Source organism: Morus notabilis, unplaced genomic scaffold (genome assembly GCF_000414095.1).
Source record: "Morus notabilis unplaced genomic scaffold, ASM41409v2 Scaffold1897, whole genome shotgun sequence".
Taxonomy (NCBI): domain Eukaryota; kingdom Viridiplantae; phylum Streptophyta; class Magnoliopsida; order Rosales; family Moraceae; genus Morus; species Morus notabilis.
In genome coordinates, this window is record NW_010357674.1 from 38,733 (window position 1) to 54,651 (window position 15,919).

General features: G+C 34.3%; 2 protein-coding genes across 2 annotated transcripts; both read left to right on the forward strand.

Annotated features, from left to right (window-relative positions):
- The first annotated feature begins 5,514 nt into the window (after positions 1-5,514).
- On the forward strand, positions 5,515-9,075 carry LOC21386769 (probable alkaline/neutral invertase B). The gene is made up of 5 exons (XM_010090372.2): positions 5,515-5,576; positions 6,073-6,518; positions 6,631-7,062; positions 7,830-8,388; positions 8,727-9,075. The coding sequence occupies exons 2-5, from the start codon at positions 6,105-6,107 to the stop codon at positions 9,020-9,022; spliced, it is 1,701 nt and encodes a 566-aa protein (XP_010088674.1). The 5' UTR covers positions 5,515-5,576; positions 6,073-6,104; the 3' UTR covers positions 9,023-9,075.
- A 3,108-nt stretch (positions 9,076-12,183) lies between these two features.
- On the forward strand, positions 12,184-15,880 carry LOC21386770 (putative ER lumen protein-retaining receptor C28H8.4). The gene is made up of 6 exons (XM_024172995.1): positions 12,184-12,578; positions 14,201-14,400; positions 14,553-14,693; positions 14,803-14,883; positions 15,343-15,467; positions 15,596-15,880. The coding sequence occupies exons 1-6, from the start codon at positions 12,356-12,358 to the stop codon at positions 15,642-15,644; spliced, it is 819 nt and encodes a 272-aa protein (XP_024028763.1). The 5' UTR covers positions 12,184-12,355; the 3' UTR covers positions 15,645-15,880.
- Positions 15,881-15,919: the final 39 nt, after the last annotated feature.

Here is a 15,919-nt window from a genome sequence, read left to right on the forward strand (position 1 = left end):
GAGAAATAAATAATTAACAGAATAGCAAATGGTAAAATGATCAACGCATGATTTTTTCCCCTCAAAATACAAAACGCATGATTCTGTTTACTGTTAATACAATTCAATATGATACAATTAAATACTGCAAATACTAAACATGACCTAAATGAATGACCATTACAGATAGAGAATATCTGATTAGTTATAGTTTAGATTAAAAAACTCAAGTTTCTACTTAATGGCACATCTAATTCTAGTTTTCCCCGAAAATACATGTTTACTTGCAATTTGTACTACTTTTAGTACAATTGCAATTGTACTTATATATATGTATAGACTTATTTTCAATGATAAAATTTGATGATGTGATGTAATAAAAACTCATTGTCTTAATTAAATATATTTTTAAAAGAAAAATATGTTATAAATCAAGACATTATAATTTCTAAATACCAATAGTGATTGCAAGATCTCAAACTACTAAAAAAACCATGGTCTTAATTAATAACTGATTTTACCAATAAGTTATTGTTTGGTGTAAGGGTTTTGGATCCGGAACCATGATTCTGGTTCAGAACTAGTATTTGTTTACAACAAGTAAAAAATGATTTTGATTTGACTCACAAATTGACGTTTGATTCATGAGTTCAAAACCATTCTCGATTTACATTTTTGTGAGAGAAAATACTATAGCGAGTCACGAACCATGATCCGAACCATGACATGAATCCTTACTCTAAACGCAAACTTAAAATCAATGTTTGGTTATAATGGTTTTGATTTAAGATTTGAACCTTGATGTTGTAACGACCCTGCTGAGTTGGCCATCACTGTTACTCACTTTTACATGAACTTTTTGAAACTCCCTAAAATTTGAGGGAATTTTTTTTTTTTAACTTACTGTAAAATGTTGTAGCATTTTGTTTTATAACTTAAATAAAATGCTATATGAATGTTGTAACATTGTTTTTATAACTTAAATAAATACTATACGAATGTTGTAGCATTTTCTTTATAACTTAAATAAAATGTTATACGAATGCTGTAGCATTTTCTATATAACTTAAATAAAATGCTTTACGAATGCTGTAGCATTTTCTTTACAAAATGTTGTAGGAATGCTGTAACATTCTTTTTTAAAATGTTGTAAGAATGCTGTAGCATTCTTTTTAAAATGCTGTAGCATTTTTTTTTAAAATTACTGTAACGACATATATTCTGGTTTCTACTTTTGAACATAGCAAATGGTTTATAGTTCAAAACTAATTTCTTTTTCTAAAGCATAGATTTACATATAGGTATATTTTACTTCTCAAAAATCCTGCTAGCTTACACAACTTAACAATTTTACTACGAGCTTCCAAAACACAAGTTCATAGACATATTTAACAAAATCTTATTTTTTAAAACTTTGAACTATTACGAAAATAACTGTTTGCGGTATCTATTCCCCGACCTCCACTCCGCTCGTCCGCTGCCTTGCCATCAGTCTATCAAGCATTATGTGCAGGTTGCTTACCTACAGTATAAATACTCTGAAATGAGCTTTCGCTCAGCAAGTAGGAACTATTACTCACAAAATAACTGAAAGTTCACATGACTATATATGCATGAACTGATTATACTGACTTATGATGTTTTATCATAGTTTTACTGTTTGAACTTACTAACTGAACTTATTTTACTTATCGATGGGCCCGAGTGCTCGTACCAATAGCGCGCAATCATCAAGACGTGATGGTTTGCAAGGTCTCCAACGATACCGTGATTATAAACTGAATTGAATGCCTCCCTCTCAGAGAACATTATTATATATTTTTTTTCTTCTCCCTTGCGGAGCCTGAGTTACCTCCCTCTCAGAGGCTGGTACGGCACTCAACTGAGTTTCTTCTTATAAATTGTTCTTGACTTATTTAGGTGTATGCAATATGACATAGCATAACATACTATAACATGGAATGTACTCAAACATATATAATTCATGTGTACTGTTTATTTTAAAATCTACTTATACTGTAGGCGAGATTCCTACTTACTTGTTATTAGGAAGTGAAATCTTCTATTCGCCAAAATGTCTGTTTTCTTCCTTTCTTGTTTCTGAGAATAAACACCCACTAAGAGTGTGAGATTAACTATCACTTACCATTCTATTTTAGCAAGCTTGTAAGAAAGACTAACTTCTCTATTTATGGCTTTCTTTCTCTTTTCTACCTTAAAGGATTATAAAACCTTGTTTCTAATTTAAATATTAGGTTTATCAAATCCCCATAACCTTACTTTTCATTAAACAAGGTTCAAACTCAAAATATCTTCTTAAGATTATACTTCGAGTTCTTAATGAACTCTTCTGTTTAACACCAAAACCGTTTTGACAGTTATGCAGTGTTTTTTTTTTTTTTTAAGAAAATAGTTTAAAACTTCTATTTAGAACTAAAACTAAGTTTAGCCTCAAATTCTAGAACTAAAACTGGGTTTAACTTCAAACTCTCAAACTAAATTTCGACAGAATTTCACCTTATTTTTCTATGTTTTCCGAGCTAATTTTAGCTCGATTTATTCATTATTTTCACCTTCAAACACAAATCAAATCCTTTCTCTTTCAAATACACCATAAATCATAATCATGGTTTTAGAGTTTTTCTCAACTTTTCCAATAAAATTCTGTATATCAAAATTGCTAAAAACTAAGGTTAAATAACTAAAAATCTAACCTTAAATTCTTAGATTCCATGTTCTTAAACCATTTCAAGCAAATCCCTATTTCTAGAAAAAGAATTTCCACACTTCTTTACACATCCACGGCAGCAAAAGAAAAGAAAAACAAGAGAAAAACTTGAAAACTCATCTTAGGAAACGAAGGTCAAACTTCGGTGATGCGATGTCTTGATTACTCCGTCAATTTTAGTCTAAAACTCTCTTTCTCACGTTGAAATTTTTTTTCCCTCTCTATTCTTCTTGGCTGCTCCCTGGCTTCTTTCCACGTGAAGATGGCCAATATATGTGTTGGCTTCCTCACTTGAACCGACTCACACAAAAGCAAGGACCAAACTTGCAATATTTGACTTTTCTAAGCATCTTTTTACAAAAAAATCCAAAAATATCTCACACCTCACCCCTCACTTGGCCGGCTGCCCTTCTTTGCTTTGTCCACATGTCAAAATCTCATGCATTCAACCTTTTGCTATTTTAAATCTCAACCATTGATAATTTAATAATTATTCTATTTTAGTTCAGCTTAATTTTCTGTTTAGTGTGCGTTTTATCCGCGTTTTTCAGATAATTGATCAACTTAGTCAACTTTGACCATTCTTGACTAACTTTTCGAGGACGTTTTGGTCGACTCTTGGTCAACAAACTTTGACTCGGTCCACTTAGATAAGTCAAAACCCCAATTTACGCGATTCGACTTTCCGGATCTCTTTTTTGTTCATTTTTCATTCTAATTGCTTCTAAAACCCTAGAATTAATGTTTTTCAATTTCTTTTCACTTCTTAACCTTAAGATTCATGTGTTGGCCCACTTGTGGATTTAACACAGTATTCTGCACATCTTTCCTTATTGTCGACTGAAAGTCGGTAACAGTATCTTACCCAACTTAAATTTCTAATTGCTTACTTGATGTCATCTTGCTTACATAAGCAATGTTTAGTGAACACTTGGTAATCACCCCTTAATGTTCTATTCTTATAGCTATTCTTATTACTTCATACTAACTTTTGAGAATTTACTTAGTTGACAGGAAATTTTACTTCCCAACTTTGTCGACTTCTGAACTCATATTGTATCTAAAATTCTTTATTGAAACACTACCCCTTTAATTCCCTCTTATCTGTTTGGGAATTAAGGGTTTTCTCATTAAATGGCATAGTGTTTCTCTATACGCTACTAACATTATACTGCACTAAGAGATTCCTAGAATTAGGATTCTCAAACTGTTCTATGCACTGAGAATTCTTCCGCCTTAGTTGCGGTAAGAATTTATCAACTGAATTTACCGGTTCTTTAAAATATGAAATAATCATAAAACTTACTACATAATTTAGGAATATTGATATAAATTTCATAAATCATTCAGTCACAAAATATGACAGTATATTACTGAGAAAAGTCATTGACTTAAATAAATAAATTTACATTATTTAATTCTAGGATTTTCTCAGTCATTACAGATGTGATGTTTTAAACTATGAATCATCTCTGATTCTAAAACCACCCCCCTTAATTTTGAGTGGTTCAAACCCCTGATTCTAGTTATGGTTTCAGAATCATGATTTGAACCAAAAATCATGAATCATGATTTTGGTTTTAAAATCAAAACTAGAATTACGCTGATTTAAATTCTCATACTAAATGAACTCTAAGTTTAAACAAAATGCTATAGGAAAATAAGTGTGTATCAAGTTCCGCAACTAAACACCACTCCAAGCACCTTTATCAAAATCCCTACCAACGAGATTTACCGAAAAAGATTATAGAGATACATGACAATGTTGGAGTAGTGCTCGCAGCGCAACTCAGAAACCCATGCGTTGTCACCACCATCACCGAAGACAACGTTGCCGCTACCACAAGGAACCCACCATCGCTACCACTCTAAAACATCAACCACAAAACTCCAATCAAATTTCAATTCGCCATTTCGCCATGTTGGAAGCTTCATTGCACACCAATATAACTATTAAGAAACACACAATCAGTTCTGTTCATTTCACCGATTCGAATTTAAAATTCGAGTTTTGTTACAGTAAAAAGCTCTCAGAAACAGTCACATCTAACTTTTTTACTACAGTAAAAAATTCTCATATAAAATCACATCTTAATTTAAATTAAAAACTCAAATCAACGAACTAAACATGTCAATAAAATTCTATTTTTTTAAGACTATTTTTTTATACTCTACCATAGAATTCTTCTTTTTATTTTTAATGATAAATTATTCCATTTATCATTAAAATGTTTTGGGCCCTACTTAGTACGTCAAGCACCAGTCTGAACTTTTTCACTAATGTTGATGTATATATCTTTTTTGACGATAATGCTTTTTGAAGATCCGAAACATTATTTTCCTTTTAAAAAAGGGAGAAAAAATATGGAATGCTGACAAAGGTCCCACTCCTCGCCACGCCAAAGTCCACATGTACAAACAAACATTTTCCCCTTCAGAAAAACGCAGGTGCATTATTGTTACAAAAATTAACGCTGCAAATAGTTAATTAAAAACATAATTAATTAACTAATTAATTAAATTAGTTACAAGGGTTCGAGTCCCGAAGCGGCTACCATGAATATTAAATTAATTCTTTTCGCATTGTTTAATATAATGTCACGTTTGCATCTATTGGATGTGGGGCCTGAAAATTCACATTTAATATAATATTTATTTTTGGCTGATTCATTAACCTCCACGTGTCAGTGTCTTCTCCTCATCTTGGTGCGCAGGTCACCGGCTTGTCCGGTTGGCAAGTAAGCCAACATCTGGTCGTACCAAAGATTTCTATAATAGCAAAATTTCACTCTTGCAGTGAGTGAGCTCGTTTCTTTCCGTTTTTTTGTGTCAGAAGAAGGTGGTGCGCTGTGAAGAACTCTTCTATCTGGTTCGTCCTCTCTTTCTTTCTCTATCTCTCTCCTCTGTAGAAAATTCAATTCAGGTTAATTTTGTTCAGATTTTCGCCTTTTTCGTTTCGGAAAACCAGATTTCTCGCTAATGCATGCATGTTTCGTTCGTTTGATTGGAATGCCTATAACTCGTTCTTGATCGGATCTTGAGGTTTTCTTTTCTTGGTTTGTTCCGTTCTGTTCTTGTTTGGATTTGAGTTTCCATAAAGTTCTTGTTGTTAGGAACGTTGTTTTGGTTCTAAAATGAACTGTTTAATGCATAATTTGGCTTTTCTTGATGTTTTTCTCGGGTGAAATCGCCAAATCAGAGAGAATCGAGAGTATTTGGAAACCGAATGATTCATTCGACATTTTCAACGAAGATCAACGTATTTCATGGTGTTTCGTTTTGATTGTTGAATTTTTTGCGGAACTGTTCATTTTCGTTCGTTTCCTGAGATTAATTTATGTGTTGTTTCTATTTACGTTGTTCAGTTCTCGTGAATTTGCGATATTTGAAATTCGCCATGGACGTTTCTCAGAACGGGAACGTAAGGAATAGTGAATCTATGTGTAGCGTCACAGAAGTCGAAGAAATTGATTTCTCTAAATTCACGGATAGGCCAACCAGACCTCTGAATATTGATAGGCAGAGATCGTTCGATGAAAGATCGCTTAGTGAACTATCGTTTTCTCCGCGTCATTCGTCAAGGAATGCTGACATTAACTTTTTACGGAATGTGGACCATGTTGAGTCTGTTTATTCGCCTAGTAGAAGGTCTGGGCTCAACACTCCGATGTCACACCGCAGCTTTGAACCTCATCCATTGGTGGGAGAGGCTTGGGAAGCTTTGAGGCGTTCTTTGGTACATTTCCGAGGCCAACCGGTAGGGACAATTGCTGCGCTCGATAGCTCCGTAGAAGGACTCAATTATGATCAGGTGAGGAAACTCTATGAAACTATGAAAGAAATTGTATCTTTTTTTGAATCTTTTCATTCTTTATTGATATGTGTAAGTTCTGATGTGCTTTTGCCCTTTGCATGTCTTGTAGGTGTTTGTGAGGGACTTTGTTCCAACTGCACTTGCTTTTCTGATGAACGGGGAGCCGGAAATTGTAAAAAATTTTATCTTGAAGACTCTTCGTCTTCAATCTTGGGAGAAAAAGATCGACAGGTTTCAACTGGGAGAAGGAGTAATGCCTGCTAGTTTCAAGGTACTCCATGATCCGGTCCGAAATTCAGAGACCCTAATGGCAGACTTTGGAGAGAGTGCGATAGGAAGAGTTGCTCCTGTTGATTCTGGATTTTGGTGGATCATCTTGCTCCGAGCATACACAAAATCGACAGGAGACTCTTCCTTAGCTGAACTTCCTGAATGCCAGAAGGGCATGCGTCTCATTCTCAGTTCATGTCTTTCAGAGGGGTTTGATACGTTTCCAACTCTGTTGTGTGCTGACGGTTGCTGCATGATTGATCGGAGAATGGTAAGTCATTCACATTTAAATTTAGTGGTGTTGTTATTTCTGACATCAACCACCTTGAATTGAAGCTTGCCATAAAATTATGACTTAGACTTCATTAAAATCCTGTTTGGAGATCTTACTGTTTTGAATCTATCTTATAGTTGTGAGTTATGACTTCATTACTGTTTGGAAGAAAACTTATAGCTATGGTTTTTAAACTCTTTTTTTTTTTTTTTTTTCATTTTAATTGAAAACAGTATTCAAGTATCAAAAGACCATAAACGAATTATACCTTTGATTAGTTTCTTATTGAGAATCCAGCCTTGGTCTCTGATTTATTATCAGAAAAGAGGGAACTTGGAATTTTACAGTAACAGCTTGAAAAGCGAACCAAGTAGGGGAAATATGTATGTGTTTAAGTTGATAACCGTGTGAACCCTTGATTTTTTCAGCTATAGGGTTTTATTCCTCTTTGTAAGGTTAAATGGTTGCAGTGGATTCAAGTAGCCATTGAAAAAGTGGAATTCATGTTTTATTGGTTTATTAGTCTAAGCATTTTACACATTTATCTAATAAAAGTTTCTGACATCAATCGTCACATTCCAAAAAGTAAAACACATGCAGGCCACATGCACATTTCTTGTTTATAACCTCTTAATTGCTAGCAGCAGCACTATATTTCTCTTCTGGGAATGAAAAAATTGCTGAAATCTTATTTCCTAAGTGGTTAACCATTGCATAAATTTGAATTTATTATGCGACTTCTGACTTGCTCTCTATGATTTCAGGGTGTTTATGGATATCCCATTGAAATACAGGCACTTTTCTTCATGGCTTTAAGATGTGCTTTTCTTTTACTTAAGCAAGATAATGAGGGGAAAGAATTTGTTGAACGAATAGTGAAACGCCTTCATGCCTTAAGCTTTCACATGAGAAGTTACTTTTGGATAGACATGAAGCAACTGAACGATATCTATCGCTACAAAACAGAGGAGTACTCACACACTGCGGTCAACAAATTCAATGTCATACCAGATTCTCTTCCCGAGTGGATTTTTGATTTTATGCCAGCTCGTGGTGGCTACTTCATTGGGAATGTTAGCCTTGCACGGATGGATTTCCGGTGGTTTGCCTTGGGTAATTGCATAGCAATTCTTTCATCCTTGGCCACTCCTGAACAATGTACTGCGATCATGGATCTTATAGAATCCAGATGGGAGGAGCTGGTAGGAGAGATGCCTTTGAAGGTTTGTTATCCAGCCATAGAAAGCCACGAATGGCGGATCGTGACAGGATGTGATCCTAAGAACACAAGGTGGAGCTATCACAATGGAGGATCCTGGCCAGGTATGTTTCCACCAAAAAAGAAAAAAAGAATAGATGTCCTTGAAGCACAAACTCTATCCTTTTCTTAACATCAATGCACTTTTCATAATCTAAAAGCAGCATGATCATTAGTTTTGACCTGTATAAATGCTGAAAACAATTTCAGAACCAACTAGTGCACTGGGCAATTACATGTTTCTGAACAAGTATTCACAAGTTCTAGTGTCAATGCCTTTAAGAAAACTCTGCAGTCATTCATCATGGATAAACCTTATTATAAACTCTTTATTCATGCCTGTCTATAATATATGATCATGATATGGATGTGGATTTGTATTCATTTTATATATTTGGTGCAGTGCTGCTATGGCTTCTCACAGCTGCATGTATCAAGACAGGCCGACCCCAGATTGCAAGACGGGCTATTGAGCTTGCGGAGACCAGGTTGCCCAAAGACAACTGGCCTGAGTATTATGATGGTAAGCTTGGTCGGTTCATTGGGAAGCAGGCGCGAAAGTCGCAAACGTGGTCAATTGCTGGTTATTTGGTGGCCAAGATGATGCTGGAGGATCCTTCTCATTTGGGCATGGTCTCTCTCGAGGAGGACAAACAAATGAAGACCCCATTGCGCAGGTCAAATTCATGGACTTTTTGATCTGCATTTGTGACAACATGGACCCTATCTTAGGATCAGAAGAGGAAAAATACAAAAGCTAAACTGAAGATAATTCAGGTTTCTTGTAATAATCTCTGTTAGTATGTACTAATGCTTGTTTTTTTAATGCAAAACTGTCCAATTCTTTGATGTCCTTTCTATAGTTTTCACTTTGCATTGTTTATTTGTTTGTGTGCGTCTGCGTGTGTTTTAGTCTTTTAGATGTCCATTTCTTACCTAGCAAATAAATAAATAATAACAAATAAACCTTTTTTATTTTTTTTTAAATTTTTTCGACCAACCTAACTTGAGCTTATCCGTGTGTAAAATCAGTACTGGAAAATTACGCAACTCAAATGAAGCTAATTCAGTTTTTCCAAGAAATAGTATCTTTCAGCATGAACTTATTATGATTTTTTACCTTTTTTATTTTCTTCTTTTCAGTGAAAAAACCATGCTACCTGCTCTTCTATTGGATTGCACGTTGATATAGGCGTCAGTTGTTTTGTTTCTTTTGTCAGTTCTTATCCTTTTGTTTTGGATCAACATTTAATGGGCAGAGACGATGCTTGTGAGCCTCGTGGTCATATAATACAAGTTTGAAGATCGTTGTCTTTAGATTTTAATAGACGTCCTATACTCAGATTGGGTTATTTTCACTATTCGAGAGTTGAGAATTTAAGTTGTAAATGAATTTGTGAGAAAAAAAACTGTAATAAAAAAGTTAAATTTAAATTTTATGAAAAAAAAATGTTATATAAAATTTGAGTTGTGAAAAGAACTAGTTATTTATAAAAAAAAAAAAAAAAAATCATTGTTTCAATTTTCTTTAATATAATTCCCTGAGTGCAGAGTAATGGTTTTTCCCTTTCATTTTTTAATTTCATATTCCATCCTTTGCTAATCTTTCAAAATCGAAATAGAAATAATCTGAATTACAGTCAATCACTCGTCCAGCAACGTTGTGTGTATGTTCTTTATTTTATAATTTGGAATTCAGCGACATATCGTGCACGTGTCTCTAAACATATAAATATGGGGTTTTTTAAGGCAGCATTGCTTATAATTTTTAAGAAAACATTTATTAGTCAACATATTAAGAGGATGTTTGATTTATGTATTTAGAATCATGATTCAGAATTATTCTCGTTTTATGTGTATTTTTTATGAGAGAAAATACTGTAAAAAATCATGAATCATGATTCAAAATCAGAGACGAATATAGAAAACAAACATCCACTAAAAGATGTAGAATTGCACATGTAGGATTGCACGCAATGGCCTAGCGGAAATTCTAATCTTACTTTATCGTAACATACAACTTATATAGTTCGTTTTTTCTTTTATTTACCGAAATTAAATTACATTGCATTCTAAATTGAAGTTGTTAAGAAAAAAGGCACCTTTTTTTTTCATGAAAGTTCATGATCGGGGTTAACTCCGGTGCATATTGTATCGTTTTATTAAATAGTTTTTTGTTTTGTTAAAAAAAAATTAAAAGCAATAACACAAAACACATTTAGTAATCCTTTTATTTTTGTTTTAAAATTATTCTCAATTTTGCAAATTGAGGAAACAAAAAATTCTTATTTTCATTATTTTAAAAAGAAAGAATTTTAGGTTATGGTTATTGGCTGAGCGTTAATGCACGGGCCAATTAGTCGATTGACCCGAGGAAGGCGTCAAGCTGGTGGTAGACCCTATTGTTGGATATAGGCTTGACAATTCGGATAGCGACGCGACGATACGACTCGAAATCCGCACGAAGTTAGTAGGCTTGGGTTTATTATAAATGGATTTGAGTCATAATCGGGTTAACACGATTAATAAATGGATTGGATTAGGGTTAACCTCCTAATATGAAGTGACACAAATTGACACGATTAACTATATATGTCATCTGCAATATAATAATATGTGATTTAACATGAAATTTTATATGACATATTAAATACAAATAATGTGAATTTTAATATTTATAGGTAAAATTCATTTATTTTTTTGAAACGAAAAGATAAATTGATTAATAAACATGTTAAATTGACCAATAAGTCATTATTATATTAGTTATGTATTCAATATATTAATTTAAACGGATTATACGGATTAACACGATTAATAAATTGATCGTGTTTGAGTTGATATTTTTGACACGTTTAATAAACAGTTCGTGTTTGAGTTGAAATTTTCTGATACGATTAATAAATGAGTTAACATGAATACGACCCACTAACACGAATTGACACTCATAATCAGACCAACAACATAGGTCGATTGTCATTGTGGCTAGACCAACAAACCACGATTGGGTTGAAACTGCGGTAAGTGTAGAGACCAGGTTGAAAACTTACGGTGCTGGTTTCATTGATCATAGATGCTTGACTCTAGTAATTAATTAATTGCATTAATACGAGTTGCATGCATTGTCGTAAATTTGATCATAGTCTCATAGATGCTTGATTTTAGTAAGTAGTTACGATGGAAGGTTTGCAAAATTACATTAATATGGGCTGCATGCATGGTCGTAAATACACGCCCAAGGTGGAGAGTTTCCTTAATTACATAAATATACTTTTTAGTTTTATTTTTTTTCAGGATTTATCCGACTGTCTTAAAAATTGTAAAAATATTTTTTGAAATTAAAATACGTATTTCAGTTTATCTGTTTGTCTTTAAAATATATATTTTTAGAAAACACAAAACTTCAAATCAAAGTAGTTTTTTTCTTTTCTATTTTTTGCTTTATTTCAGCTTTTTGTATTTTTAAATGTTTAAAATATTTATAAATTTATCGTCTTTTGTCCTTTTTTTTGTCCATAAAATATATATATATATTTTACTAATGCGATAAAATGCATGATAGGTGAAACTAGAAATCTAAATGTATTTTCGCAGCTTTAGAAAAAATGAGTAATAAGTAAAACTGAGAGGTATGTAATGTAAGGAACTATTTGCTGGGTGTCCATAGACCCAAGGAACTAAATCAGCAAAAATAAATAAATAAAAAAAAATAAATCAAGGAACTAGGAACTAGGAAGCATGTCACGGACCAAATAATAATTTCTTTCTTCTTTTTTTTTTTCTTTTCAATAAGTAAGAAAAAATAATAGCTTCTTTATTTTCTAATTTTTAAAGAAACCAATATAAAAGGACCCAGGACCCAGGAACCAGGAACCAGGACCCAAATAAGACGCAAAATCTCTCCCCCTTTCGCTCTCCAACAATATTTTCTCTTTCCCAAACTCACCCACTTCATTCGTTAGTGTTTCCCTCACTTTCCCATCACCACATCACACTTTCCGGGAAAATCCAAGGCGCCGAGAAAATCACCTCATGAGGGCTCAGAAGAGGCCGATCCATGCCGTGTCGACATGGGTGCGACGACAGCCTCCCAAAGTCAAGGCCTTTCTGGCCGTGATTGCGGGCATGACGGCTCTCGTTCTGCTCCGATTCATCGTCCACGATCACGACAACCTCTTCGTCGCAGCCGAGGCCGTACACTCCATTGGAATCTCTGTGCTCATCTACAAGCTCATGAAGGAGAAGACTTGCGCTGGTAAAGATTTTATAACAAATTGCGATGGGTTTCTTCGTTTCCTTTCGTGTGTGTTTATTGTTTAGTTGATCAAAATCGTTAGAAATAGAGGAAGATTATGGGCTTTAATGTGAAGAATTAAGTTTGATTCTTGTTGTTTTATTTATTGTTATTTTCCATTTGTGAATTTAGATTGTTCGATTAGGTTGATTGGAAATTCATATTCAAGATTCACTCGCCTTCGTTTTTCTTTTATTGTTGTTTTTCATTGGGAAAAAAAGATTAGGTTTTCTTTACGTTGTCAATAGGCGTTCCTTTTCCCCCAAAAAGGGAAAAAAAAAAAGATTTTCTTTTCTTTTTCCTTCCTAGTACTTTACCATATTCACCCGTTCATTAGGGTTTTCTGCTATGTTTTGATTGCGGAATAGTGGCATAGGACCTAATGATTTGTCTATAGATAATCCGTCATCCTTCATTTCTTGTGCGGTTAAGGTTTTGTCAAGTTTAGATTGGATTCCTCTAATAAGCAAAACATATCTTTGTCCCTTTTTGGGTATTGTTTTATTTTTCTTTGAAACCCACCTGAAACAATGTTTGATTCATAAAACATCTGATAACGTATTTCTTGCCAATATTTTGTGCGTACTTTGGTGTATTAGATCGTATAAAGGATGCATAAAATCTTTAAAAGTCAACAAGTTAGAGAGAATCGTGGTCTTGTTTATAATGCTAGGATTTTGTCTCATAATTGGAAAAATAAAGTCTCTGCTTTTAAGTAAATATAAATATCTAGTGCAGCTGAGTTAGTTTGCTTTTCATTATAAAGATGCATATAGCTATCTGGTCTAAGGCCTTCATAATCATTGTCGAATGCTTATGTTGGATTGCATTCATAGTGATGGTAAATTAGGAAAAGAGCTATCTTTAATTGGAATCTATTTAATACAATGAACTCTACAAGGTCTTCTTCCCCATCCTTTTGTCCTTTAGATTTTTTTTTTTACTATGGAGTAATCAAATAGAGTGTGTTTTACTTAAATTACTTATAATGGAAAAATGTGCGTTGTTGTACGGTGGAATTGTGATGCAGGAAGTAGGACCGAACCATCATGCATTGAGGACTTTACGTTTGCGTGGCCCTTGTTTTAATTCCATGATAGTTTTTCTTTATTTGGGTTTAGTTTGGATTAGGGTCATTTACCTTCTTAGTCTTTTTTAGCTGTCATTGGATAAAACGCAGCGTTGGGTTTAGGGGCACTTTTCATTGGCATATTGATATTACGGAAAAAGTTCTCTTATTGATTTGTGCCTCCCTCTTCCATCCTATTACTATCCATTGATTTGGCTAAATCATCCTCTTCGTGGAATCAATTTCGGATGTATTAGTTATGATTCTTACTTGTACTTGCTGATTTCTGGCATATGGATTTACTGATTTCTGATTTTATCGCAAAGTTATTATTTTCTTTACTTTCTTGGTCCTAGTGTTCACGAGTGATGAGTCTGGATATGATACTTGGATTTAGAGTCTTTGAATGACCGCAAGAAAAATTATCTCAGGACAGATTCTTTTAGCCAAATCTCACGAATATTTTGTTTCTGTTCTTGGCACCCTCTTAAGAATTCCTTTGAATGCTGTGCAGGGCTTTCACTGAAATCCCAGGAATTAACAGCTATCTTCCTAGCTGTTAGGTTGTACTGTAGTTTTGTTATGGAATATGATATACACACCCTACTTGACCTGGCAACACTTGGAACGACCCTGTGGGTTATCTATATGATCCGTTTCAAGTTGAAGTCTAGTTACATGGAGGATAAAGACAACTTTGCAATTTACTACGTGGTGAGTTTTTGTTCCTTGTAGTATCCTAGTGCTAAACTTTTGCTAATTGTCTATTGTGCTTACTGCAGTACTTGGGATAGGCAATGTGATAAGTCTTTTGGAACCATATCAGGTGGTAGAAAGTAATGTGCTTATCTTCTGTTTGGATGCAGATGGTTCCGTGTGCGGTATTAGCTTTGCTCATTCACCCTTCAACGTCTCATCATTTGTTGAACAGGATTTTCTGGGCTTTCTGTGTGTATCTTGAAGCTGTTTCAGTGCTGCCACAGTTGCGGGTCATGCAAAACACAAAGGCACGATTCTATAATAGAATGGGGAAATAGTGGTTTTGCTGAATTTTTCTGATTGGATGAAATATTTCACTTTCTACTTTGTCACGTTTTACTTGTCACTCTCTTTCAGATCGTCGAACCATTCACAGCTCATTATGTATTTGCACTAGGTATTGCGAGGTTCCTCAGCTGTGCCCACTGGGTTCTTCAGGTTTGATTTCCCCTGTTTGAACTTTATGCTTCTACTTTTTGGTAGGTTGGTTTGTTGGTAAATTTAAGTGAGCGTTCCTGCAGCATGTTCTGTTGGTTGGCATCATGTTTTTCCTAGTCCTGCTCTGTTGGGTAACCAGGTTATACGTAGATAGCCTAATTTGGCATCTGAATCAATAAAAAATAACGACAACAGTTTAGGATGTGCCTGATTGCTGGTTATAAATGGGGTTTGGTGCCCTTATTGTGACTAACTCGAGGACAATTGAGCAAATAGAAAAGAATCTTTATATGACTAACATGCATATGCTTTTAATAAAGTTATTCGCGATTATTGTTTCTGAAATCACTTTTGTTATAGGAAGTCTGTTATTGTCATACGCGTCACTTTCTTTGTTTGCGAGGTCGTGTTAAGATTGGGTTTTACCATTAGTGTATCTCATTGCATTTCTTGAAACAGGTTTTGGATACTCGAGGACAGTTGCTTGTAGCCCTGGGATATGGACTATGGCCTTCAATGGTTCTCATCTCAGAAATTGTTCAGACTTTCATCTTGGCAGACTTCTGTTATTACTATGTCAAGAGGTTGGTGTCTACCATCAGTGTTTTTCTTCACTTCATTCCTCATTGTTTTTCAGTTTTCACAAACAGCATCTCTCAAAATCACATCATCATTTCCTGATTGTATTTCTGATTTTTCTTTGCACTTGCAGTGTTTTTGGAGGGCAGCTTGTCCTGCGTCTTCCCTCGGGAGTTGTGTAAACAGAGGTCCTTTGCTGTAGCCTGTGCGCGCACACACTGCTGTCCAGAATTAACTTGTCTAGGGATGTGGCTGCTTCTCCTTGTTGTTTAGCTCGCCCTTTTGCACTCAACATGGGTTTAGTTCTCTCTTCTATCTTGACCAAAAGTGAAGTGGGATTGTTTTGAAGATGGGGATTTGGAGATGTCTTCTTTAATTTATATAACACATATATATATATATATATATATATATATGCAACATGAATTTCATATTCAGTTTAACTTGCATCGATTCT

Coding starts and splice junctions, on each gene's coding strand:
- LOC21386769 (XM_010090372.2), top strand. CDS start 6,105: ATGGACGTTTCTCAGAACGGGAACGTAAGGAATAGTGAATCTATGTGT. Junction 6,519..6,630: donor AAGGACTCAATTATGATCAG/GTGAGGAAACTC, acceptor CATGTCTTGTAG/GTGTTTGTGAGGGACTTTGT. Junction 7,063..7,829: donor GCATGATTGATCGGAGAATG/GTAAGTCATTCA, acceptor CTATGATTTCAG/GGTGTTTATGGATATCCCAT.
- LOC21386770 (XM_024172995.1), top strand. CDS start 12,356: ATGAGGGCTCAGAAGAGGCCGATCCATGCCGTGTCGACATGGGTGCGA. Junction 12,579..14,200: donor GAAGGAGAAGACTTGCGCTG/GTAAAGATTTTA, acceptor AATGCTGTGCAG/GGCTTTCACTGAAATCCCAG. Junction 14,884..15,342: donor GTGCCCACTGGGTTCTTCAG/GTTTGATTTCCC, acceptor TTCTTGAAACAG/GTTTTGGATACTCGAGGACA.